This window comes from Saimiri boliviensis, chromosome 16 (assembly GCF_048565385.1).
Source record: "Saimiri boliviensis isolate mSaiBol1 chromosome 16, mSaiBol1.pri, whole genome shotgun sequence".
Classification (NCBI taxonomy): Eukaryota; Metazoa; Chordata; class Mammalia; order Primates; family Cebidae; genus Saimiri; species Saimiri boliviensis.
Window position 1 is genome coordinate 61,735,443 of NC_133464.1, and position 27,861 is coordinate 61,763,303.

A 27,861-nucleotide genomic window follows, 5' to 3' on the forward strand; every position below is an offset into this window, starting at 1 on the left:
AAAAGGGGTCATCCTTAGGGGTGGAGCTGAGTTTATGAAGATTATATGTCTGCAGAGGCTAGCCTTAGCAGGTTCCTCCTCTCACTGGGCCCTAGAGGACTTGGAAAACCTGGTTCTGGGGTGGTGGTATTCGTGGTCTCAGGCATTCCTGTTGAGTTGAGTAGGCCACTCCTAGAACGTAGTAGGAAGTCTGGGGCTAAAAGGGGATGAGAAGGTGAGGAAGAGAGCTTCTGACATTCAGAAGTCACATTTGCTAGCCAGTTTAAAATTTTCTTTTATTGCATAGTAGTTCCATTTCATTATCCCAAAACCTTCAATAAAACCTGGTTATATGTTATAGCCTCGTCTTTACTACTAAGCTTTGAAGAGTTGGAATAGTCTAAGTCTACTCTCCCATAAAGGAATGACAAGAAAGGAGTCTTAGCCCAGAGAAGCACAAAGGTCAAGGAGGATGTCTTTGATGTGAGTATCTCTAGTACCCCAAATAGTGGCTAACACATACATACGCCGTAAATGTATACTTGAGTGAAAGCTGCTCTTCTTTATACCAGTATAACAAAATAAAGATGTCCCCAAAGTAAATGGTTTTATTGAATGATTTTTCTATTTTACAGTGGTGCAAAAGCAATAACATTCAGTAGGCTTCTTGACTTATGATCGGTTATGTCCAGATAAACTCATTGTCAGTTGAAAATATAATCAAGTTGAAAATCCTATTTTCCAGTGGGGTTACATCTAAATAGACCCATTGTAAGTTGAAAATCCTATTTGCAACTTACAATGGGTCTATTTAGATGTAAACCCACTGTAAGCTGAGGAGCGTCTGTAGTTTTAATGCAGTTAAGCTAGAAAACTCTTTTTTTTTCCCTGAAAACTTTATGCTATATGGAGAAAGGTGGCATGATTCACTTAAAGTACAAATGGTCATGAAAAAAAAGCACCAAGCTGGTGTGTATGAATCATGTAAAAGAAGTGTCAGCTCAGGCCGGGCGCGGTGGCTCAAGCCTGTAATCCCAGCACTTTGGGAGGCCGAAGAGGGCGGATCACAAGGTCAAGAGATCGAGACCATCCTGGTCAACATGCTGAAACCCCGTCTCTACTAAAAAAAAATACAAAAAATGAGCTGGGCATGGTGGCGCGTGCCTGTAATCCCAGCTACTCGGAGAGGCTGAGGCAGGAGAATCGCCTGAACCCAGGAGGCGGAGGTTGTGGTGAGCCGAGATCGCACCATTGCACTCCAGCCTGGGTAACAAGTGAAACTCCGTCTCAAAAAAAAGAAAAAAGAAAAACAAACAAACAAAAAAAGAAGTGTCAGCCCACATAAATATTACTCTAATTAGAGAATCCCCATATTGAATTCCCTTCTGTCCCAACCAGTGGGACAGGATCTACCAGGAGTTATTGCAGCATGAGAACTTGACAGAGCTCCTTATTGTTACACTTTTGTTTACATTGATCGAGATTCCCAGCTGAAGGAAAGGTGATCTAGGCACAGAGGCCCCTCTCCTGTTCAATTCCAGGACTCTGCCCCGGGAGTGGGAGACCAGCAGGTTGCCTAAGGAGGGGTGAACTGGCCCAGGTCAGAAATGGACCAGGTCAAAACTCCCGTGCTGATCAGTAATGGGATCGCGCCTGTGAATAGCCACTGCACTCCAGCATGGGCAACATAGCGAGACCCCGTCTCTTAAAAAAAAAAGGAAGAAAAGACCAAGTCTTCTTACTTTGAGAAGACAGTGTCCTGACATTCATTTAGACTCAGTATGGTGTCCCTGGATTAGGCAGGCCAGAGATGGGAAGAGTCCAAATGGAGGCACTAAGAGTGCTGAATAGGTCCACCTCTTTATGGGCACCTGATCATACCACGTTACCAAGTTTGCTTTGGTACAGGAGTCTCTTTGGGATGATCTCCTCTCAGGTGAGGCCTTACATGGGAAGCATGACAAGGCTGGGGCAGGACAGGAGAATCCCCTGCTGCCTTCAACACTGTCGTCACTTTTGTAATGCGCCTTCTTTCACCAGAGTAAAGATCACAGAGATGAAAACTTAACATTTCACTCAAGTCTTTTTATTTCTATTTACCACTATCCTTATGGGACAGAAAGGGGAAGGTTACCACTCTCACTCTATAAAATCTGTAATTTATGGTCTAGCCCTAATCTTTCATATTCTTTTTTTTTTTTTTTTTGATACAGAATCTCACTCTGTTGCCCAGGCTGGAGTGCAATGGCATCCTCTTGGCTCACTGCAACCTCTGCCTTCCGGGTTCAAGCAGTTCTCCTGCCTCAGCCTCCCAGGTAGCTTGGATTATAGGTGCATGCCACCACACCCGGCTAATTTTTTGTATTTTTAAGTAGAGACAGGGTTTCACCATGTTGGTCAGGCTGGTCTCGAACCCCTGACCTCGTGATCCGCCCACCTCAGCCTCCCAAAGTGCTGGGATTACAGGCGTGAGCCACCATGCCCAGCTAATCTTTCATATTCTTAAGGGAGAGATAAAGGTCTCACTTTCAGGCATATTGCCTTACTCCATAATCCTATTTTGAATGTTAGAAATAGAATATTTAGGCTCATGCCTTTAATCCCAGTACTTTGGGAGGCCAAGGCAGGCGAATCACTTGAGTCAGGAGTTTGAGACCAGCCTGGCCTACATGGTGAAACCCTGTCTCTACTAAATTACAAAAATTAGCTGGGCATGGTGGCACATGCTTGTAATCCGAGCTACTTGGGAGGCTGAGGCATGCAAATCACTTAAACCCAGGAGGTAAAAGCTGCAACGAGCTGAGATTGCACCACTGCACTCCAGCCTAAGCGACAGATAAAGACTCCATCAAAACAACAACAACAACAACAACAAAAACAGAAAAGAAAAAGAAATTGAATATGACAATGGCCTATTTCTCTGCATTCCTTCTGCAACAAACACTAATTTGTCCCTCTAAAATGAATGTATTATATTTATGTCACCCTGTGGTAAATTAAAGACAATATTAGCCACATTCTTTGCTACTTCTTCCGTTGAGAAGTGGAATTTATTTCCCCTTCCTTTGGATCTGGGCTGCCCATAGTGACTTTCTTACCAGCCCTTTATCAAATATTTGTTTTGCAAATATTTTATCTCAGTGCACAGTATTCTTTTTAATTTTTTACAGTACCTCTTGAAAAGCGGAAAGACCAGAAGGTACAGCAGGCTGGTGACCAATAGGATGTGACATAAATTATGTTATATGATTTGCCAGTCTAGGTCATAAGAATCCTTGCAGTTTTTTTTTTTCAGGATTGTGGACTACTCACTCTAGAGGAAACCAGGGACCATGTAAAAAGTCTGATTATCCTACAGCTGCATGTTGTAAGGAAGCCCACGCTAGCCATATAGAGAGGCCATGTAGAGAGAGGGACAAAGATGCTCAGCCATCCCCAGCTTTTCCATCCATCCCACCAAGGGCAACCAGACATTTGAGTAAAGAAGCCATCTTTGACATTTCTGGGTATGCAGACACAAAGTAGAGAAGAATGAAGAACCCAACCGACAATCAGAACTGAGGGACCGGCTACATAATTTGAAGGGCCCAGTGATAAAAATGTTGAACTTCTTATTTGAAATTTGTTGAGGACTTCAAGATGGTGTCAACAGAGAAACTAGGAAGGGACCCTTTTATTATTGAGTAAGCACAGGTCACACACCCATGAATTCCGACCTGCTCCAGATATATGGTCTGTTTGAAGCCATCCCAACAGTCTCTAGTGTCTTGAGCCACAGATTAATATTTTGAATATATAAATAACTCCTATAATGCAACAACAACAACAAAAACCTTATTAAAAAGTGGACAAAGGACTTGGATAGGCATTTCTCCAAAAAAGATATACAAATGGCCAATAAACACATAAAAGGATTGGCTAAGTACAGTGGCTCATGTCTGTAATCCCAGCACTTTGGAAGGCCAATGAGGGTGGATCACCTGAGGTCATGAGTTCGAGACCAGCTTGACCAACATGATGAGACCCCATTTTTACTAAAAATGCAAAAAGTAGCCGGGGGTGGTGGCACATGCCTGTAATCCCAGCTACTTGGGAAGCTGAGACAGGAAAATCACTTGAACCCAGGAGGTGGAGATTGCAGTTAGTGAGGACTGTACCATTGCATTCCACCCCGGGCAATAGAGCGAGACTTGGTCTCAAAAAAAAAAAAAAAAAAGAAAGAAAAAAGAAAAAAGCCACATAAAAAGATTTTTACCATCACTTACTGTTGGGGAAATACAATAAAAAAGCTATAATGAGGCAGCCATGGTAGCTCATGTCTGTAATCCCAGCATTTTGGGAGGCCAAGGTGGACGGACCACTTGAGGTCAGGAGTTCAAGACCAGCCTGGCCAACGTAGTGAAATCTCATTTCTACTAAAAATATAAAAATTAGCGTGGAATCATAGCAGGCACCTGTGATCCCAGCTACCTGGCAGGCTGAGGCAGGAGAATTGCTCGGACCTGGGAAGCAGACGTTGCAGTGAGCCAAGATCACATCACTGCATGCCAGCCTGGTCAACAGAGGTATATTCTGTCTCGAAAAACAAAAAAAAACAAAAATCTACATTGAGGTCACTTCACACCCATTAAGATGGATTTAAAAAAAAAAAAAAAAAAAAAAAAACCGAAAATAACAAGTATTGGTGAGAATGTGGAGAATTTGGAGCCTTTATGTGCTGTTGGGACTATTAAATGGTGCGGCCACTGTGAAAAACAATATGGTGGTTCCTCAAAAAAATTAAACATAGAATTACCATGTAATCCAGCAATTACACTTTTAGGTACATATACAAAATAATTGAAGGCAGGGACTTAAACAGATATTTACATACCATGTTCAAAGCAGCTTTATTCAGAATAGCTAAAACAAGAAAGCAACCCAAATGTTCACTGATGGTTGAATAGACAAACAAAATGTGAAATATAAATGCAGTGAAATACTATTTGTCTTTAAAATGAATTAAAATTTGACATATGCTACAACATAGATGAACCTTGAAGACATTATGCTAAGTGAAAGCCAATCACAAAAGGACAAATATTGTATGATTTCACACTTACGATGAGGTACCTAGAGTAGTCAAATTCATAGAGACAGAAGGTAGAATGTTGGCTGTGAGGGGCAAAAAGGAAAGGGTACTAAGTATTTAATTGGTACATAATTTAAGTCGGTGAAGAGAAAAAAAAATTCTGGAGATAGATGGTGGTAATGGTTACTTAACAATGTGAATGTACTTACCATTACAGAACTGTACCCTTTAAAGGGGTAAATTTTGGCGAGGCCTGGTGGCTCATGCCTGTAATCCCAGCACTTTGGGAGACTGAGGTGGGCAGATTACTTGAGCTCAGGAGTTCGAGACCAGCCTGGGCAATGTGGCAAATCTCCATCTCTACAAAACATACAAACTTAGCTACATCAGTAGCTTGAACTACGTGCCAGTAGTAAGCACAGGTCACACACCCATGAAATAGTTCAAGCTACTCAGGAGGACGAAGCTGCAGTTAGCTGTGATTGTGCCATTGCACTTCAGCCTGTGTGATAGAGTGAGACCCTGTCTCAATAATAATAATAAAAGAAAAAAGGATTCACTGCCCATTTGTAAAGAGTATGGTTAGGCAACACTGTCCAGTGATTAGCTCTTTGAAAGTCCCCCTCTATTTGAAGTGAGGTCACACTCTTCTCATGGTGTCCCCAGTCAGTGACTGTGATCATTGTCAGAATCAGTGGTACAAGGCATTTCCACCCAATATAGAATTCCTCTAACAGGCAGTCTTTGCTCCATAGCTCCACATTGATTTCCTGTCTTTCTGGCTTCTCGTCAGATTATGGTTTGATGCTTCTTCTGTCCCAATATTTCTTCCTCACCTTTTTAAAAAACAAGTATTACTCTTTATTAAACCCTTTGCACTCCTAACTCCATCTCAGTATCTGTTTTCTGGAGCCCATGACTGGCACCATTTCTTTTAGAGAGGCCTTGCTTGCTCCCCTTACAAGTCTACTTACGCTAGAGCTCCTTTTCTAACTCCTTTTTCTTTCATCCCACAGTTTTCGAATACATAATTATATTGGGATTCTTTGTATCTCTCATAACAATGTAAAATAATGAATTCTCTTTTTTTTTGTTTTGTTTTTTATTTTTGAGACTGGGTCTTTCTCTCTTGCCCAGGGTAGAGTGCAGTGGTGCAATCATGGCTCACTGCAGCCTTGACTTCCTGGGATCAAGGGTAAAACAATATATTCTCTGTTTATGTATGTATTACTTGTTGCTCCTTTCCCCTAGCCATTACACAGTAAGCTGTTTGATGACAGAGGTATTTCCTTCTTGTTCAACACAGTGCACCTAACCATGGTAAAATGCCTGACATGTGCTAGGCTGGTTACCCAGTAAATATATGTTAAATGCATGTTGCATGAGTGAATGGAGTGCCTGACTTTTCAAGGTCCTTCTTCCATCCTAGAGAGGAAGTACAGCTTAGCAGAAAGAACAAGATTTTGGAAACAGGCCTGTATATATAGTTCTGTTCTGTCCTTTCTTCCTGTGTATTAGTTAGGTTTTTATGCATAACAAACCGCTTCAAAACTTGATGATTCAAAGCAACAACTATTTATTTAGCTTTTTATTTTGAGGCCTAGGTGGATGGCCATCTCAGCATTTCTCTGCTGGGTTCTTATGTATCTGTTGCCAGGTAGTGCACTGACACATGCTTAGATGATCTAAGGTGGCCTCATTCACTTGTCTGATGGTGTATAGGCTCTAAGTTAGTACAGTAGGGGCAACTGAGCCACATGTCAGTCATTTAGAAGGGTAGTCAGGGCAGCATGGTTCCAAGAGCAGGGAAAGGGCAAGCCCCTGTGTACAAACGTATTTTGAGCCTCTGCTTGCTGTATTTGTTATTAGCCCGTTAGTCAAAGAAACTCACACGACCAGCTCAGATATAAGAGTTGAGAAAGTCTGCACTTCTTGCTGAGAAGATCAGATATGCTATAGTATTTCAAAGCTCATCTGGGGAGGATGCTTCCAGAGTACATTGGATTTCTGAAACAATGACTTTGGAAGTCAGCGGACAAGGGCAATTTGCAAAGCTTCTCTCGAGGGGATAGACTTTCAATTTACTTTGTGCTGTATATCTACCTGATTTCCATTGATGGAGGTTTAAACTGAATTTTCCCACCTGTTTACCTTCCATACTACAAATGGAGCAACAGTTAATTCATTCTCAATTTTAATAAGTATATTTTAAGACATGAAAGTGTCTGGTAGCCAGAAGAGGAAGAATTTTGATCATTTTTCCAATCTGTCACAGAGACTTCAGGCTAAGTGGAAAACTTCAGTTTTCCCCTAAAGAAAATAAGAATGGTGAATACCTGTAATACATTATAGAGCCACTGAAAGGCTTAAATGGGATGCCATAAGTATACAGGATATAGTGTGGCATATACCCATAGCAAACATTCTATGGTAGCTATCCACTAAGCTCCTAAGGATATAAACAATGTTTTTGTCTTCACTGTGCTTTTCTAGTGTTGACCACTATGGTAAATGCTCAGTAAGTGAATGCATATTGTGATGGATTATATTATTATGCCCTAATATTCATTGTCCCTTTTCTTGTAAAAGGATTGCACATCCCTGCCCAAGGCCATGTGACTTTAGTTTGCATCCCTTGGGAGGAGTATACATCCCTGCTGTAGCATCAGGCTTAGCCACATGACTTTCTTTGATCAATAAAATGAGGTTGCAATATCCAATTCTTAGTAGAAACTTTGAGTTTTTTCTGTTTTCCAATAACTCAATATTTTCCTCGGACTTGAGAATGCTGTCTCAATAGAGACTGTTTGTTCAGCCTAAGTCCTAGAATGAGAAGAAATGTGGAATGAAGCCATAGCCCACCTGCAGCCCCTAACATGTAACATGAGTGAGAAATACACTATTGTAAGCCACTGAGATTTGGGGGAGCTGTTTGTTACTGTAGCACAATTTAGCTCAAGCAGACTTTTATACACTTTTAGTTCTTAGTTGTGATGAAAAAGAGGACATGTCCTTGTTGATACTTTAAGGAAAAATTCTGTTTAATTTAAAAATTCTCTTGTAGTAACTAGTATCATTCTGAAACTATTTGAAAATAGTAGTTATTTACTTATTTCCACTTTAGTAGCTTGTCATGCTGATTTCCTAAAATGTGGGTCTTCCTGCCATTATAGGTAGTAAGTTTTCCTGCAGCTCTGAATTTTCTCTTTTATGTACTGTCGATGGTGTTTTGTGGTAAGTATCGACATTAAGTCACACAGCTGGTGTTTCGCACATTGTCTGCTTTCCTAACAACTTTAATTTTTATTAAATTTGCTGTGTATTGATTCTTCATAATTACTGCACTACTGCTGAAATTATTAGAGATAATATATTTTGGAACTTTATAATTCCTTTAGTTTACAACCAATTTTACCCTAAAAATAGCTATTCTGTGCTTGTGAGGATTTTTAAAGGGGTGTAAATATTTTTCTACAGTTTTTCTAAAAATTAAAATTATATTGATTTGATATAGAGAATACAGATATAAAGAATTATACAAAGAAGAATCAATGTCTTCCAGCCAGAGATAACAGTGGTACTTTTAACATCATGCTGTATTTCTTTCCAGTCCTTCTAAGAATTAGCAAGTTCTTACCTAGCCACTGCTCCTTCCTTCATGTGAAACATAGAATAAAATTCCCTGCGACCTGAATTTCCACCTTTGAATTCAGGTGATTCCTATTTATACCCTCTTATAACAGGTCTCTCTTTCTCTCTCTCCTATTTTTCCCTTCCTCTCTTTCTCCTCCCTGTTTCCACTGCTGCCCACCCTTTGCTCACCTGAGGAGGAGACTTTCCAGGGTACGCTGCATTTCTGAAACAATGACTTTGGAAGTCAGGGGACAAAGGCACTTTACAAAGCTTCTCTTGAGGGTATAGACTTTTGTATTAGCTCGTTCTCACACTGCTATGAAGAACTGCCCCAAACTGGGTAATTTATGAAGAAAAGAGGTTTAATTGACTCACAGTTCAGCATGGCTGGGGTGGCCTCAGGAAATTTACAATCATAGTGGAAGGCAAAGGAGAAGCAAGGCACCTTCTTCACATGGCAGCAGGAAGGAGAAATGCTGAGTGAAGGGGAAGGAGCCCCTCATAAAACTGTCAGATCTCGGAAGAACTCATTCATTATCATGAGAACAGCATGGGGGAACCACCCTAGTGATTCAGTTTTCTCCACCTGGTCTCTCCCTTGACACATGGGGATTGGGATTACGGGGATTATAATTCAAGGTAAGATTTGTGTGGGGACACAGCCAAAGCATATCAACTTTCAATTTACTTTGTGCTGTATATCCACCTTATTTCCATTGATGGAGGTTTAAACTGAACTTTCCTACCCATTTCTCTTCCATACTACAACTGGAGAAACAGTTAATTCATTCTCATTTTTAACAAGTATATTTGAGGACCTGCAATCTGCCAGGAATATTGCTAGGTCCTGGGCATGCAATGGTGAATGAGACACCTAGTCCTGGCCTTCATACAGCTTTTAATCAAGTGATAAAACACAACCTTAGAGGCATCCAATCTGTTTTCTCATAAATGAATGAATATTCATTTATTTTACCATACCAGAATCAGCCTTTCCCCTCCATCCCTTCATCTCCTTAACCGAAATCTAGTTTTTCCTGAGGTCAGCACTTTCCCAGACAAGGCCATGCTAGCCCAGAGTGTGGGTTTGACCAATTTGAAAGGCATACCTTTTGAGCTGACACAGTCCATTGGGGCACAGCATAGGAAATGATTATTCTAACATGTCTCTTTCCCTAGGTTTAGGCTGGCTGTTTACTCCTCTGCTGTGCTTACCTTAGGACCTGCATGAGGTTTTGTGTCTGTCTGACTTTCCACTGCTGCTTCTAGATCATTACTCGCTCACTCTCCTGAGACAAATTATCTCATACCATGGCATATCTTTTGTCTCTTCCTCCCTAGTCCCTGTCACATTCTTGCCTCCAGGTTACACTCCATCATTCAACAAAGACTTAGATGCGTGGCTCACAGCCTTCTCTTTCCAGTGTGCCCTCACCCTCCATGGAGGGCCCTCAAAAACTCTTAATTTCCTCATCTCCACTAGCCTTCTCTCTAACTCTGCCACATATTCCTATGACACTCTTATCATCTGGACCTTCCACATCTGACATAACAAATTTAAGCATTTAGATCTGTAACTGTGCCCTCCCCTCTTCACAGTCCCAGCCAGGTTCTGACTCTGGGAAGATGGAATCTGGGAGGGGGTAGAATGTAGAGAGTAATCTGAGGCCTGTGCTAATAGTGATTGACAGAGGAGCAACAAGGATGCTAAAATGTCATCTCCTTTTACTACTTGTCTGTGTGTCTTGGCTCTCACTGCCTAGCTTTCATGCTGTCTTCTCTAATATCTTTTCATTATAATTTTGATATCTTGAACATTTTTGAAGAAGTGCAATGTTTGGAGAATGTATTCAGAGGTAGCTTCACCACCCCGCTTTCCCCAAGCCATGCTCCTACCTTTCCTTCCAAGGGCAGTTTGCAAAGCTTTTCTTGAGGGGATAGACTTTCAATGTACTTTGTGCTGTATATCTACCTTATTTCCATTAATGAACGTTTAAACTGAATTTTCTCACCCATTTACCTCACCTTTCACCTAATTTCCAGTAGATAATTTTGACTTCTTTCTCTCAGACAAAATCCAAGCTTTTGACAGGTCCTCGTTCAATTTACTTTTACAAAACCTACCGTCTACCTACTTCTGCATCTACTTCCTCAGTTTTTCCTCCTGTGGCTTCAGAAGAGGTGTTTCTTCTCTCATCCAGGCTAGTCTCTCTGCAAGAGTTGTAGAATTCTTTCTATTCTCAAGAAGCAAACTCTGTTATTTAATCATTTTATCTCCTCTTATGATTTGTTGTTATTTAACCTCTCGCATGCACTTGAATTATTCCCATTAAGTCTAAACCATACTTGGATCTTTCTCATTTAATAGCAAAACAAATAAACAAATGAAAACAAAATGAAAGGAATAAAAATAGTCAAGATCTTGGTCCTTTTTAAACTGCTCTCATTGAGCGATACTCCTCATCTGCAAAGTACACATCTTAATTTTAGTTATTTCTTCATTAGTGTGGGTATTTAACTTGTGTCTGCACCCCAAGTAGAGTGTAAGCCACGTGAGCAGTGATGCTGTGTGGATTTTTTGCTTGCCCTTGGACCTTCAGCTGCTTAAATTCACAGCTGGAACAGAGCTGGCATTTACTCAATAGTTATTTTTTGGTTAAATTTCTTCATTCATTCAGCACTGAACTTCTTGACACTGAATCAGTACCAGAGGTCAAGCACATAGACTTGCCTCCAAGGATCTCAAGTCTAGAGAGGAAAAGAGATCAAATACGCCAGTGATTTCCATATAATGTGATATGTGCCGCTTCTGCCTCAGCCATGGTGAGTGGAGCGTGATGAGAGGTAGGCAGAGGCAGTTGAGAAAGGGTTCCAAGATGAGTTGTCCCTTACATTGTATCCTGATACAGTTTGGCTCTGTTTCCCCACCCAAATCTCATCTTGAATTGTGGCCTCGTAATTTCCCCCTGTTGTAGGAAGGACCCGGTAGAAGGATCAACAGATGACAGGCTACAGGCATATTAAGGAGAGAAAAAAAAAAAAAAGCAGATCTTTTTTTTTGAGACGGAGTTTTGCTCTTGTTACCCAGGCTGGAGTGCAATGGCACAATCTCGGCTCACCACAACCTCCGCCTCCTGGGTTCAAGTAATTCTCCTGCTGCAGCCTCCTGAGTAGCTGGGACTGCAGGTGTGCGCCACCATGCCCAGCTAATTTTTGTATTTTTAGTAGAGACGGGGTTTCACCATGTTGACCAGAATGGTCTCGATCTCTTGACCTCGTGATCCACCCGCCTCGGCCTCCCAAAGTGCTGGGATTACAGGCGTGAGCCACCGCGCCCGGCAAGAAGCAGATCTTTCTGTATTCCATGGCAGTGCAGAGAAGAAATGTGGTATTGTAGGGAAAATTCTGCAGCTAGAGTCACCAAGTCTGGTTTAGAAGACCAGCTCTGTCACTTAACAGCTAAGAGGATGAACAAGTTATTTGTTAGTTCAAAGGATGTTTCTTAGATGTATGAAAAATAATGCCAGCTTTACCTACATAATAATCTCAAGAGTGTTATGAGCATCAAGTAAGGTAATGCATGACAAATTACATTGTGAGTTGCTACATAAAAATAAATCCTCTATTTTTAGTTGTTATCAATAGTTACTTATGGCTTGACTAATTTCTTTGTAGTGTTTAGTGGTTCTCAAAGTGTGATTAGCAAGGCCAAATCTATTTTTTGTAATTTTGTTTAGTTTTATCTTTACCCAGTGTTGATATTTTCATCAATGATCAAAAGCAATGGTCACTTCTGGTGCAGTGGCTCATGCCTGTAATCCTAGCACTTTGGGAGGCCAAGGCAGGAGGATCCCTTGAGGCTAGGAGTTTGAGACCAGCCTGGCTAACATGGTGAAACTCTGTCTCTACTAAAAATACAAAAAAAATTAGCCATGCGTGGTGGTGCACACCTGTAGTCCTAGCTACTCAGGAGGGTGAGGCACGAGAATCACTGAACTGAGGAGGCAGAGGTTGCAGTGAACCGAGATTGTGCCACTGTACTCCAGCCTGGGCAACAGAGTGAGACTGTCTTAAAAAGAAAAAGAAAAAAAAATCAATGTTCAGTAAAATTTCTAGGACTTAGCAAAAATTAAAGCTGTAACACTAAATTATGGCAATTACTATCGAATTCTTCACTGCAATGTATGTGCAATTTTAAAAAAACATGCTAGTTTTATTTAAGATTGTTCTTGATGAAACAGTAAAAATTAATTTCATTAAAACAATCTACAAGTAAATGTCTTTTTAACATTCTGAATGATGAAATGAGAAGTATTCATGAAGCATTTTTTTGCTGCAACAGAAGAATGACAGTTGTCTTAAGGAAAAGCAATCGTGTGATTAAGCTGTGAGCTGAGCTAGCTGCTTTTTTCATCAAAAACCATTTTTACTTCAAAGAAGGACTAACAGACAAATTGATTTTTCAGACTTGTGTATTTGGTAGACATTTTCTCAAAAATGAACAAAGTGAGCCAGTAATCTCAAGGTAATTTACACTATTAGTTGCCAAAATGTTACAATTCCAGCTTTCACGTGAAAATTAGAATTTGTGACAACTTGTTATCTGCCACCCTGAGCTTGGCACCTTCCTGATATTTAAAGGCATTTTTCATTAGTTGAGTGGTGACATTAACAAATGTCATTAAAGGCTAAGTGCAGTGGTTCACACCTATAATCCCAGTACTGTGGGAGGCCAAGGTGGGCAGATCACCTGAGGTCAGGGGTGTAAGACCAGCTTGGCCAACATGGTGAAACCCTGTCTTTAGTAAAAATACCAAAAATTAGCTGGGCATGGTGACACACACCTGTCCCACGTACTCAGGAGGTTGAAGCAAGGGAATTGCTTGAACCTGGGAAGTGGAGGTTGCAGTGAGCTGAGATTGTGCCACTGCACTCCAACCTGGGTGACAGAGCAAGACTCCATCTCAAAAAAAAAAAAAAAAAAGTCATTAAAAAAGTATTTCATAATGAAATGTGTCCACATTGGGCAGAGCTAACATAACTCAGAGAAACTATTTTTCTCCAATGATTAATACAGGCCGGTACAAAATCATGCATGGGTAAGGATTCATTCAATATCCATGACAAGTCAGTGAACTTTAAAGTAATAGACAATGAAAGTTCATTGTATGTCTCTCCAATCTCCTTCAATCAAAACAGTTTTTCAGTTTTTTCTTAACAGGCTGATCATTTTGCGGAATACTTCTGATCTGGGTCTATGTGATGTTTCCTTATGACTAGATTGAGGATGTAAATCTTTGGCAAGAATAGCGCAGAAATGATGCCATGCTTTCCCTTTGTATCCTAGCAAGTGGCACCTGATTACTTCTTGTCCTGATGTTACTAATGCTAACATTGATCACTAAATCAAGATGCCTTCCACTTAATCTTCCCACTGCAGTTATTTTTTTCCTCCTTTGCATTCAATGAATCATTGTAGGGAGACATCTTGAGGCCAGGTAAAACATTCCATTCCTAATCAAATCACCCATAAATTTCAGCATCCAGTGATACTTCTTGTTCTAATTAATTATTTCTATGACAGTGGATAAATTCCATTATTCCTTCTACTTGTATTTGTTGGCATGCTGCTGCAAGGAAGAGCTCCCCCCCCATTTTAATAAATTTAAGTTTTAAATTATGGCCCATGAATTTTTATTTTATTAATGAGTTGTAATATAATACAAACTTTTTTAATTTTTATATTCAACTTTTTAGATAAATACAGCTTCACATGCAGTTGTAGGAAATAATACAGAGTGATCGCATGAATGCTTTACTTAGTTTCCAACAACAGTAGCATCATAACTAGGATACTGATATACTCTAGATACAAAACATTTTCATCACTAATAAGCATCCTTTTTGTTGACGGTTCTATGTCTGTACTCACTCCTCTCCCACACCACTCCCTCACCCTGGGACCTACTAGTTTGTTCTCCCTTTTGTCATTTCCAGAGTGTTATATAAATGGAATTATATAATATGTAACCTTTTGGGATTGGCTTTTTTTTTTTTTTTTTTTTTTGGACAGAGTTTCACTGTCACCCAGGCTGGAATGCAGTGGCATGATCTTGGCTCACTGCAAACTTTGTCTCCTGGGTTCAAGGAATTCTCCTACTTCAGCCTCCCTAGTAGCTGGGACTACAGGTATGTGCCACCATGCCTGGCTAATTTTTGTATTTTCATGAAGATGGGGTTTCACCATGTTGGCCAGGCTGGTCTTGAACTCCTTCCTCACCTCAAATGATCTGCCCGACTCGGTGTCCCAAAGTGCTGGGATTACAGGCATAAGCCACTTTTTAAACTCCGTGTAATTCTGAACGTGTCAATTGTTTGTTCCTTTTTATTTCTTAGTATTGTATGGTGTGAATTTGTCACAATTTGTTTAGCTGTTCATTCATTAAAGGACATCAGAATTGTTTCTAATTTTTGGCTATTATGAATAATGCTGCTATAAACATTAGTGTACAGGTTTTGGTGTGAACCCAAGTCTTCCTTTCACTAGGATAAAACCAGGAATGCATTTCTTGGGTTGTATGGTAGTTGCACGTTTAGTTTTTTGAAGAAACAGCCAAACTGTTTCGCATTTTACATTCCCACCAGCAATGTATGAATGATCCATGCCCTTGTCAGCATTTTTATTGCACTATTTTTTATTTTAGCTAATCTGACAAGTGTGTAGTAATATCACATTGTTGCTTAATTTTTATTTCTTCCTAATGGCTAAAGATATTGAACATCTTTTCATTTGCTTATTTGCTATTTATATGTTCTCCTGGGGAAACTATCTGTTCATGTTTTTGCCTGTTTTATAATCGAATTATTTGCTTTTTTTTTTTTTTTTTTTGAGACAGAGTCTCTCACTGTCACCCAGACAGTAGTGCAGTGGCGTGATCTCGGCTCACTGCAATCTCCGCCTCCTGGGTTCAAGCAATTCTCCTGCCTCAGCCTCCTGAGTAGCTGGGACTACAGGCATATACCACCATGACCAGCTAATTTTTTTTTTTGTATTTTTAGGATAGATGGAGTTTCAGCATGTTGGCCAGGATGGTCTTGATCTCCTGACTTCGTGGTCCACCCGCCTCTGCCTCCCAAAGTGCTGGGATTACAGGTGTGAGCTACCGCACCTGGCCAATTATTTGCTTTTTTATTTTGTGTTTGGAAGTAATTCATATATTGCATATATTAGCTTTGTTGGATGTGGTCTGCAAATATTTTTCTTCTATGTGTAGCTTGACTTTTTGACTTTTAACCTTGTTTTTTTTTGTTTTTTTTTTGAGACAGAATCTCGCCCAAGCTGGAATGCAGTGGTGCATTCTCGGCTCATTTCAACCTCCACCTCCCAGGTTCAAGTAATTCTCCTGCCTCAGCTTCCTGAGCAGCTGGGACTACAGGCATGTGCCAACATGCCTGGCTAATTTTTATTTTTTTTTAGTTAGAGACGACGGTTTTGCCACGTTGGCCAGACTGGTCTTGAACTCATGACCTCAGGTGATCCACCCACCTGGGCCTCCTAAAGTGTTGGGATTACAGGCGTGAGCCACCGCATCTGGCTGACTTTACCTTAACATGGCCTTTTGCAAAGCCAAAGCTTTTATTTTGATAGACACAATTTATCATTTTTTTGTTTTATGGATCATGCTTTTGGTGTTAGGTCTAAGAATTTTTTACCTAGTTTTAGATCCTGAAATTTTCTCCTAAATGTTTTATAGTTTTATGTTGTACATTTAAGGTAATTTTGAGTTAATTCTTGTATCATATGTGAGATTTTGGTCAGGGCTCTTTTTGTTTGTTTGCTTGTTTGCCTATGGATGTTCAATTCCTCCAATGCCATTTGTTTAAAAGGCCGTATTTCCTCCATTGAATTACTTTTGCATCTTTGTCTTAAATCAGTTGGGCATATTTGTGTGAGTCTATTTTTAGGTTTCTTATTAAGTTCCATCAATCTATGTGTCCCTCTCTTCAGGAATACCACACAGTCTGGATTATTGTAGCTATTACAGTAAATGTTGAACTCAGACTGTTTCTTCCCACTTTATTCTTTTCGAAATTGTTTTAGCTATTCTAGTTTTTCTCTGTCTTTTCACGTAAAGTTTGTAATACTACATCTGTATGTATAAAGAGTTTTGCTTGGATTTTGATAGAAATACATTAAACCTGTATATCAATTTGGGGAACAATTGACATCTTTACTGTGTTGGGCCTTCCAATACATTAACATAGTACATCTCTCCACTTATTTCTTTTCTTTGATCTATGTCATCAGCATTATGTAGTTTTCATCAGATAAGTCCTGTTCATGTTTTATTAGATTTATATGTATTTCATTTTTAAAAGGAATTATAGATGGTATCATATTTTTGATTTGGGGCTGTGTGTTCAATGCTAGTACCTAGAAATACAATTGATTTTGTACATTTTTCTTGTTTCCTGAGATCTTGCTGAACTCACTTATTGAATCAAAGAGTTTTTTGTTTGTTTCATAAAATGCTGGGGATTTTAAACATAGACAACCATCTTATTCTGTTTGTGTTGCTGTTAAGGAATACCTGAGGCTTGGTAATTTAGAAAGAAAAATGGTTTATTTGGCTCATATTTCTGCAGGCTAAACAGGAAGCATAGAAGCAGCATCTGCTTCTGGTGAGGGACTCAGGAAGCTTCCACAAATGGCAGAGGGTGAATGGGAGTTGGCATGTGCAGAGATCACACTGCAAGAGAGCAAAAGTAAGAGAGAAAGGGAAGGTGCTAGGCTGTTTTTAACAATGAGGCCTTGGGAGAACTCTCACAGGAGCTAATATAGTGAGCACCTCATTAGGGCGAAGACAGCACCAAACTCTTCATGAGGGATCAGCCTCCACGACCCAAACACCTTCCAGTGGGCCCCACCTCTAATATCGGAGAATCAAATTTCACTATGAGGTTTGGATAGTCAAATATCCAAATTATAGCTACAGTCATGTCATCTGTACATAGTGAAATTTTTATTTCTTTCTTTTCACTCCTTACGCCTGTAATTGCTTTTCTTGTCTACTGCACTGACTAAAACTTCCAACACTATATTGAATTAAAGTGGTGAGAGTGAACACCCTTGCCTTGATCCCAATCTTATAAAAAGAACAATTAGTCTCTAGTCTCTCACCATTAAGTATAATATTAGCTGTAGATTTTCTTGTAATGCTGTTTATGGAGATGAGGAAGTTACCCTCTATTCCTATTATCTGAGAGTTTTAAATTATGAATGAATGTTGGAATATGCTTTTTTTTTTTTTTTTTTAAATGGGGTCTTCTTCTGTCACCAGGCTGGAGTGCCCTGGCACGATCATGGCTCACTGCTGCCTTGACCTCCTGGGCTTAAGTGATCCCCTCCACCTCAGTCTCTGGAGTAGCTGGGACCGCAGGTGTGCACCACCATGTCTGGCTAATTTTTTAAATTATTTGTAGAAATGAGGTTTTGCTATGTTGTCCAGGCAGTTACGTCTCAAACTCCTGGGCTCAAGCAATCAATCTCCCCAACTTAGCCTCCCAAAGTGTTGGGATTATAGGCATGAACCATTGTGTCCAGCCCGTTTTTTTGTTTCGATTTAAATTATTATGTGATTTTTTTCTTCCTTATCCTGTTAATATAGTGTATTACGCATTTTTTTTCTTTCCTTTTTTTTTTTTGATATGGAGTCTCACTCTGTCCCCGGGCTGGAGTGCAGTGGCATGATCTTGGCTCACTGCAACCTCCGCCTTCTGGGTTCTAGCAATTCTCCTGCCTCAGCCTCCCAAGTAGCTGGGACTACAGGCACATGCCACCACGCCCGGCTAAATTTTTTTTTGTATTTTTAGTAGAGATGGGGTTTCACCATGTTGGTCAGGATGGTCTTGATCTGCTGACTTCGTGATCCGCCCAGCTCAGCCTCCCAAAGTGCTGGAATTACAGGCATGAACCACGCTTGGCCTTCACATATTTTCAAATATTAAAACAGACTTACATCTCTGGAATAAATCTCACTTGGTCATATTGTACAATTATTTTTATATATTTCTGAATTATATTTGCTAATATTTTGCTATGGATTTTTTTTCATCAATATTCATGAGAAATGTTAATATTTTTCTCTTTTCGTATGGTCTTTTTCTGGTTTTGGTATCAGGGTAATACTAACTTCATATAGTACATTGAGAAATGTTCCTTCCTCTTCTATTTTCGGGAAGTGATTGTATGGAATTGGTGTTAATTCTTGTGTAAACATTTGATAGAATTCATCATTGAAAGCTTTTGGGACTTGGAGATCTCTTTTTATTTATTTATTTATTTATTTATTTTTTTGAGACAGAGTCTCACTCCGTTTCCCAGGCTGGAGTGCAGTGGCACAATCTTAGCTCACTAAAACCTTCGTCTCCCAGGTTCAAGTGATTCTCTTGCCTCAGCCTCCCTAGTAGCTGAGATTACAGGCACGTGCCACCACGCCCAGCTAATTTTTGTATTTGTAGTAAAGATGGGGTTTTGCCATTTTGGCCAGGCTTGATCTCTTGACCTTGTGATCCACCTGCCTCAGCCTCCCAAAATGCTGGAATTAGGTTTTTTTTTTTTTTTTTTTTTAGTTTAAAAATTATGATTACAGTTTTCTCTAGTTAGAGGAAAAAGTTGTCAAATTTATGTTGTGTGGTGTTATGGCATTCCTTTTTGATGTCTGAAGGGTCTGTAATTATATTCCCTGCTATGTTCCTCACATTGGTAATTTATGTCTTCTCTTTTTTTTTCTTTGCAGTCTTGCTGGAAGTTTGTTAAATTTACTAATCTTTTCAAAAACCATCTCCTTGGCTGGGTGTGGTCGCCCACACCTGTCATCCCAGCACTTGAGAGGCTGAGGCAGGAGGATCGCTTGAACCCAGGAGCTGGAGACCAGATTGGGCAACACAGGAAGATTTTCTGTCCCTAAAAAAATAAAAATAAAAAAAATCAGCCAAGCCTGGTGGAACACACCTGTGGTCCTAAACTACTCAAGAGGCTGAGGTGGAAGGATCCCTTGAGCATGGGAGGTTGAGGCTGCAGTGAGCCGTGATCACGTCACTGCACTCCAGCATGGGTGACAGAGCAAGACCCTGTCAGTCAATCAATCAATCAGTCAATCAATAGCTTCCCTGGTGATTCCAGCCTGCTACCAGCTTTGGTTAACTAGTGGTCGACCATCTTCTCTTTGAGCATCACAAGTGGTTTTAGTCATTGCTGTAGCTCAAGGGCTCAGCACTGTTTAGCACAAAACATTACTTTGGGTAATCATTTCTTGAAGGAAACCTTTTTTACCCATGAGGTAACTGAGGCTCAGAGAATTTAAGATCACACAAGTGGTGGCGCTGGTCAACTCTCCATTGCAAATTACTAGGAAATGTTTAGGCTGCTTTCTGGCCACAGGTCAGATATTGGGGCCGCGGTGCCCAGTTCCAAAGATCAAAGTTTGCGTCACGCTCTCCTGGAAGCTGGTCTGGCAGCTGCAGAGTTAACCCGAGGCCCCGCCCCCCAACAGGTGGGACGGCGGGGCGAGGAGGGGCGTTGGTGAGCGCTGCAGAGAGGCTGCGCCTTGGGCCGCCTTGCGCTTGTGCGCCTGCGCGCGGCGCTGAAAGGTCGGGGCCCGACTCAGAAATGGCGGCCTCCGTGTTCTACGGCAGGTTGTTGGCTGCCGCCACCCTTCGGAACCACCGGCCACGGTCGGCCCTGCGGGCCGCTGCTCAGGTAATGCTTTCCAGCCCGCTCTCACCTCGAGGGTCTGCAGGAGAAAGGGCGAGGTAGGAGACCTGGCTTCTGCGGGCAAGATGGGAGGGGTACCGTGGCCTGGCTCGGGGTCACTTCGCCGGCAGTGACATTTTCTGGATGCCCTGCAGGGCCCTCAGGCGACCTGCTCGGGAGTGCTGTTTGCCAGGACTACGAGCAGGCCCACGTTTGCGCCGCTTGCTCCAGCCTTTAGTCTGCGAGGAGCCCCGGCGGCCCGGCCGTGGCTGCCCCTGCGGTTTCTGAGGGGTCAGCGGGGTGTGGAAGTGAGGGAGTCTTGACAGTTTCTGCTGCCATTTCGGCGGCTGGCACGGTGGGCTGAGACTTGCGCGGCCCCTCTTTGGGCAGGGGGGAATGCCCTTCAAATGTACTTTTGTGTTTCTTGGGAGCTGTCATAGGTGGGAATGATGTCAGGAGCAACAGTGCCTGTTGATTTGCCTTGTTTTGGGGCAAGGCAGGAAAGTTTCCCCTCTCCTTCAAGTAGTTGTATACTGTTCTGCTTGTTAATAACAGTAATGAGATTATGTTTTCTACCTAACCAGTTGAAGATGTAAGAAATAATCTTTTGTATAGCCTAATTTCTGGGTAGGCTATATATAGTATGGTAGCTACTGGCTTTGTTTTGAATATTTGACATGTGCCAGATAATGTACTAAGTGCTTTATGTGTAGTTTTTCAGGCTTTTCAGCAAATGTGAGGGAGTCATTCAATACTTGCATCACTGATGAAGGTATTATGGTTAAGAGAACAAGTAATTTATCTTAAGTAGGTGCTACAGGAGGTAAGATCAAAGCTGAGATTTAATACCAGAGCTGTCTGGTTCTAAAGCCTGTGTGCTTGAGTCTGCACTACAGCTTCAAAAACATAAACATCTTCCTTCCAGCTTTGACAACAAATAACTGTGAAAGGGCATCATTGGTCTCCTTAGTCAATTCCAGAGTTTTAGGTTTTTTTCCTGAGGTAACTCTTCAGATACATCATATTATGAATTGATATAGGACCCTCCCACCCCTACTTTTTTGGTTGGTTGGTTTTCATTTTTAAAGTTGGGCCCCTGTTTTTTTTTTTTTTTTTTTTTTTTTCTTTTTTCAGCCTAGGGATAGTGAGTTCTGTGAGTTTGCTTCCCAATAGAAGTGACTTTTTGACCTTGAACTTCCTTCTTAGGAATCTTAGAAGAGTGCTATTTAGTTTTTAGAAAATGGGGAATTTGGTGACAAATACGTTTTCATCCTAATAAAAATCTTTATCTTTTTGGAAGTTCATTTAAAAACTTTCATTTCTCTGTATGGAAATGTCTAATATTATTTTCTTTATAACAGTTTCTCTCTTCTACCCTAGTATTAAGAAATGCAGCTCTAGAGTTCGGAAGGACCTTAGTCTAACCGTTTGCGTTTGTAGATGAGGACACAGAAGTACAGAGTCTTAGGAAACTTGTTCAAGGTCACACATTTAGTTTAGCAATTTGTCTTCAACATTTTTAAAATATCTCTGACCCTCCTCCAATTTCTTGGTGTCTTTGGCCTAGTGTATCTTTGTTGAAAATAGATATTTCAGCATATGTCTTTGAGAATAAGGACATCCTCCAAGATAACCACAGTATAATGTTTGCGCTTAGGAATTCAACATTGCTATAACATGCATATATATAGTTTTAGATTCAGATTTCTCTGGTTGTCCCCAGAGTGTCCTTTATAGACATTTAATTTTTTTTAAAAAACTGGGATCAGATCATATGATACTTTCTCTGATCCAACTAGCCAATTAGGTGTCGCCTAGTGACTTATATGCTAGCAACCTTGTGTTCTTATATGTATTGCAGTTGTTTACTTACGTGTCTGTAAACTCTGTGGCTGAGACTCAGGTGTTTTTATTCTTTTAGTGTCCCTAGCCCACTGCCTAGTATGTAGTCATCAAAAAAAATTTAGTGTATGACTATTTTTGCCAGGCTTATGCTAGATATTCCTTTACCCACTATTTTTATTATTATTTTGAGGTACAATTTATATACAGTAAGTTGTATAGTTTAAATGGATAGCTAGATTAATTTTCATGTATGTATTCACCTGTGTAGTCATCATCCACATCAAGATATACAATGTTTTTAGCCCTCAGAAGGCTCTCTTGTCTTCTCTCTTATCAGTACTCCCTGAGAGAAGGTAGCAACTAATTCTGACTTCGATCACCATAGGCTAATTTTGACTGGTTTTGAACTTTATAAAAAGAAATCATGGAAGTATATATTCTTGTTTCTGGCTTTTCTCCCTCTGCATTATGTTTGTAAGATTAATCCATTGATGTGTGAACTGTAGTACTTTTTTTTTTCTTTTTATTGCTCTGTGGTATCCTATTATATACATATACCACAGTTTATCCATTTTCCCATTGATGGGCAATCAGCTAATTTCTGTTTTCTGTCTGTTTAAATAAGCCTGCTCTGGACATTTTTTTTTTTTTCAGGGTCACGCGGCCAAAGCTTTGGGTTCCCCTGCTCTGGACATTTTTATATGTGTCTTTTGGTAGATATAAGGACTCTTTTCTGTTGATACATAACCAGGAATGGGATTTCTGAGTCAGAAGGTGGAGGTATGCTAAACAGTTTGAGAGGTTGCTGGCTTTTTTCTTTTCTTTTTTTCCCTCTCTCTCTCTTTCTGTCTTTCTTTTGTCTGTCCGTCCGTCTTTCCTTTTTTTTTTTTTTTGAGACAGGGTCTTGTTCTGTTGCCCAAGCTGGAGGACAATGGTGAAACCATGGCTCAATGCAGTCTCAAACTCTTGAGCTGAAGTGATCCTCCTGCCTCAGTCTCAGGAGTGATTATAGGTGTAAGCCACTGTGCCCAGCTTGGTTGGTGGCTTTTAATATTGAAGTGACAGTAAATCAAGGAATTGAGCTACTGAGGTCAAATGTTACCCAGGATTTTAGCTTGACAAATGAATCAGAAATAAGTTGTTATTATATATGATTGATTTGTAAGCCTGTTAGTTCTCAAACTATAGGGTTTTTAAGAATCAACTGAGTGGCTTCTTACGAACGCAGATTTCCTTGGGCCCAGTCAAGAGATTCTAATTTCGCAGTTGAGAATGAGTCTCAGGAATCTGCAGTTTACAAGCAACTCAGGTAATTTTGATGCAGAAGCTCATGAACCTACTTTAATAGATTGTTTATGTGACTTCTTTAAATTTAATTCTTACGACATTGTATGTTTCATATGAACCATGTTTCACTATACTGCATTCTGTGTTGAGATTATGGAAGTTTATGGATAACACTTACATGTGTGATTCCATTGACCAGTCGTTGGGTACAGGCTGCCAGTGGGAAGGAGGTGTGAATTTGGGCAAGTAGACTCGGATGAGAGCTCTTGGCTGAAACCTGTCAGCAGTCAGAAGCCCCAGCAGCAGCCCCTAGGGCTATGAATGCCTTAGTCCTGAAGTGGGGGCATTGGGGTAGGGGAGGATCTGGGCAGCATACCGCAATATCCACTACAGGTGAAGCCATGGTTTTGGGTATCAAGTGTATGAAAGAGTAATGGTACCAAATCATTATATTATTACATATCTAGTGCCAGGTGACTTGTTAGGTGCTGGAGGAATGGTAGAGAGAAGAAAATTGGGAAGGAATTTTGGTTTGGTGGAACAGATGAGATTGGTTTTAGATCTGCTGAATTTGGCATTGAGGTAGAACTGCCCTGTAGATCATTGAAGATAGGGCAGTGAAGCTGAAATATAAAACAAGGAATAGAGATGATGAGGAAATAGTTAAAACTACAGTGGTAACAGTGACATTTAGCTGATAGGCTAGCTTTTAGTTTTATGCTGTAATTTAGGTACTCTGAATATTGTACTTTGATAATTCAGCATAACAGTTTTGTTATAAAGAACCAAGTAGTTAACAAGACTGACTGTCAAATCACTGTCATATATACATATGTCCCCAATCTTTCTAGGTTCTGGGAAGTTCTGGATTGTTTAATAACCATGGACTCCAAGTACAGCAGCAACAGCAAAGGAATCTCTCACTACATGAATACATGAGTATGGAGTTATTGCAAGAAGCTGGTGTCTCCGTTCCCAAAGGATATGTGGCAAAGTCACCAGATGAAGCTTACGCAATTGCCAAAAAATTAGGTACTAAATTAAGAAAATCTTTTGCCACCTTGACATGAGAACTCTGAGATTTGAAGTTTATTTTTGGTTTGATAACAACTTTTAGGTTTTTTTAAAAAAATAAATTTTCTTTGCTTAAAATATAAGGTGGAACTTTATGATTATTGAAAGTCTAAAGTCATTATTAAGATGATTATGAGCTCCCGTAATGCTGGTGACTTAGGAGTCACTTACATTGTCATTAGGAAGCTGAAGTCCTGTTTTTAGTTAGAATATAATTGTGGGGAAGGGAATTCTGCTACTACTGTAACTACGCTGGTGCTTAAAGGATGACAGCTGTGATGATTCTTCAGGGAAATGGCGAAGAAAAATCTTAGCTGTTTATGTGCTTTTAAGGAGAGCTTTATGGAACCAAGGGGAACAAAAAGTAGAGTGCTAGAATGTAAACTCCATGTGAGCAAAGTTTCTTTTGCTTATTTGTTCACTGATATATCCCAAAATCTTAGAAGAATGCCTGATGCTTAAGTAATCAGTAAACATTTAATTAATAAATATTAAATGAATTTAATAGTTACCCATGTTTTTATTTATTTATTTATTTATTTTGAGATGGAATCTTCCTCTGTCACCCAGGCTGGAATGCAGTGGTGCGATCTCCGCTCACTGCAGCCTCCGCCTCTGGGTTCAAGCAGGTCTCCTACTTCAGCCTTCTGAGTGGCTAGGATCACAGGCATGTGTCACCATGCCCAGCTAATTTTTGTATATTTACTAGAGATGGGGTTTCACCATGTTGGCCAGGCTGGTCTCGAATTCCTCACCTCTTGATCTGCCCGCCTCGGCCTCCCCAAGTGCTGTGATTACGTGCGTGAGCCACTGCACCTGGCCCAGTTTTCCATGTTTATTAGCAGATTCCTTTGTTGATAATAGAAGCCTTACTAGCTTTTGTTAATTTGAATTAATCTCTTAATCAAAAAATAATTTTTGATTTCAGAAAATAAAGATTTAGCATGAAAACATAATAATGAGATGATGTGCTAGCTATACACTGTATTTTCTTTTTAGCAGCATTTTAAATCCCACCAATTTTACATATTTTAGCATAATTAATCTCCCTTCTATGTCCATTTGATTAATGTCGCTCTAAATATGATTGAATACTTTCCCTTTATATTTTTTAAGAAAGTTAAGGAACATTTTTAAAATGTTTGAAATTTAAAACTATTCATCTTGGGTAGTGCTTATTTTTTTCTAGAATGGATTTTTCTTTCAAAATTAAGGATATATACAAGTTCAGAAAACTCTCATATAAGGTCTGTTTTTGAATGAGATGGCCATGATTTCCTTGACTTGGAAGCACGATTTTTCATTTATAGTTTTGTTGTTGTTGTTAATCAGAAAAAAATATTTTAAATCAGATTACAAGCAAACTTTTTATTAAGCAAAAGCTTTGTAACAAAGTTCATACTAATTGTGGTGAAATTTTTGCTAATTAATGGTAACCTATAATTGGAACTTCTGCACAGTTAATGTTAATAGGGACCTGATTTATGTATAATTAAGTCCGTAAAAACTGTTTTCTCCTTATTTTCCGATTTAAAAATTCAAAAAATTTTTTCTTTTTCTTTAGAGAAAGGATCACTATGTTGCCCAGGCTGGTCTCAGACTCCTGGGCTCAAATGATCCTCCCACCTAGGCCTCCGAGTAGCTGTCACTGTAGGCACATGCCATTGTGCCTGGCTATTTTTTGATGATTATAATTGGTTTCTTTAACTAGTTTTCTATATATTTTCTCATTTAGTCAAATTCTGTTGTTTTGTCAGAAGAATAATTTGCATAGCAACATTTTCATAAAATGAATAAGATTTATTCCGATGTCAATCTGTTTTGATTTCTTTATACCTTATAAAAACTTTTAATGATTCTTAGGTACAGAAGAAAGAAATAATATGTGCAGGATAAACTGTAACTATGAGTATTTCTGGCAAGTTCTCTGGGATCAGAACTCACAAGTAGTAAGAAGCAGGTAGGCAGCTCTGATTTTGAGCCCCTTGGAACAGATACCTTGTTCATTTAGAAAGTGTGTTTTTGTCAAAGAATACCGCAAATGATGATTATAGTATGGGAGTGAGACTAATAATTAGGGAAATTTAAATCTAGAGGAGCAGAAATGCTACTTCTTAAAAGATAAATTTAGAAACTACTGTGAAGACATGGAGGAGGACAATTTTGTGTTTTTAGTGAGTTATTGATACCAAAGATAATGATTATGGGATCTAGTTGCACATGGTCAAAAATGAGGGGCCTTAGAAATATGCCTGGTTTTGTTCATCTAGCTAGCAAATCCCAATGCTGATGTTTTCATTACTTCAGGATGGTTTTTACTTTTTGAGTTTCTGCAAAATTCACAAAATGCTAATTCTCATTTTTAAAAAACTCGTAACCCACCGCTTTGCTCAGCAAGTATAATAGGGCATAAATGCCTTATAGGTGTGCCAAACTATTGTTTCTCCCCAGGCCTGTGGCGGCAGGAGAATTTGAGTTAGCATGGCGTTTGGGGCCACTGAGACCTATAGCTGGTGACTCCCGCTGAATAGCCCTAACCTCTTTACCTGGTATTTCATACCATGTCCATCATTTTCTCTGCGTGTGTGATGATGATGGTATGAAAACAGATGAGAGGCATTGTCCTGGAGGCAAGTTTTACCTGTTGTGAATGATTGAGGTGTTAGGAATGGAGGAATGGCTAGAAAGAAATCTAATATTTTAAAAGACTATTTGAGTCCCCAAAATGAAGGTTGGTGAGCTTGAAAGATCATGAAGTTTCTGGAATGGATTATCAAAGGGATGGTTGTTAGCCCAGATAAATGTAGTAGATACAATTTGGGGTCAGTTCTGAGAGCAAATTATCTTTTTTAAACAGTTTATAATTCAGGGAAATATGATTTTAGTAAGGATTTGGCAGAACTTTTGTTGTGGTTTTGTTTTTGAGACAATGTCTTATTCTGTCACCCAGGCTGGAGTGCAGTGGTGCAGTCATGGCTCATTGCAGCTTCAGCCTCCTAGTCTCAAGTGACTTCTCCTTTCTCAGCCTGCTGAGTAGCCGGGACTATAGGTGTGCTCCACCAAGTATTTTTTGTTGACATGGATTTTCGCCATGTTGCCCAGGCTGGTCTCAAACTCCTGGGCTCAAGCAATCCACCTGCCCTTGGCATTTGAAAGTGCTGGAACTATAGGTGTGAGCCACTGCACCCGGGCACAGATTTAGCAGAATTTTAGTGAT

The 27,861-nt window shown here is 40.0% G+C and overlaps 1 protein-coding gene across 4 annotated transcripts in view; it reads left to right on the plus strand.

Moving 5' to 3' along the window:
- Positions 1 to 27,861, plus strand: part of SUCLA2 (succinate-CoA ligase ADP-forming subunit beta) — a 72,489-nt gene that overhangs the window by 5,874 nt on the left and 38,754 nt on the right. For 2 of the 4 annotated variants that reach the window (XM_074387710.1, XM_074387709.1), the window contains exon 3: positions 24,422 to 24,602. In XM_074387710.1, coding sequence (XP_074243811.1) covers positions 24,422 to 24,602 — 181 coding nt within the window. Of the gene's footprint in view, positions 1 to 20,290; positions 20,445 to 23,498; positions 23,593 to 24,421; positions 24,603 to 27,861 lie in introns of those variants that run through there. The other 2 variants (XM_003942213.3, XM_039473127.2) reach the window with 2 other exon arrangements.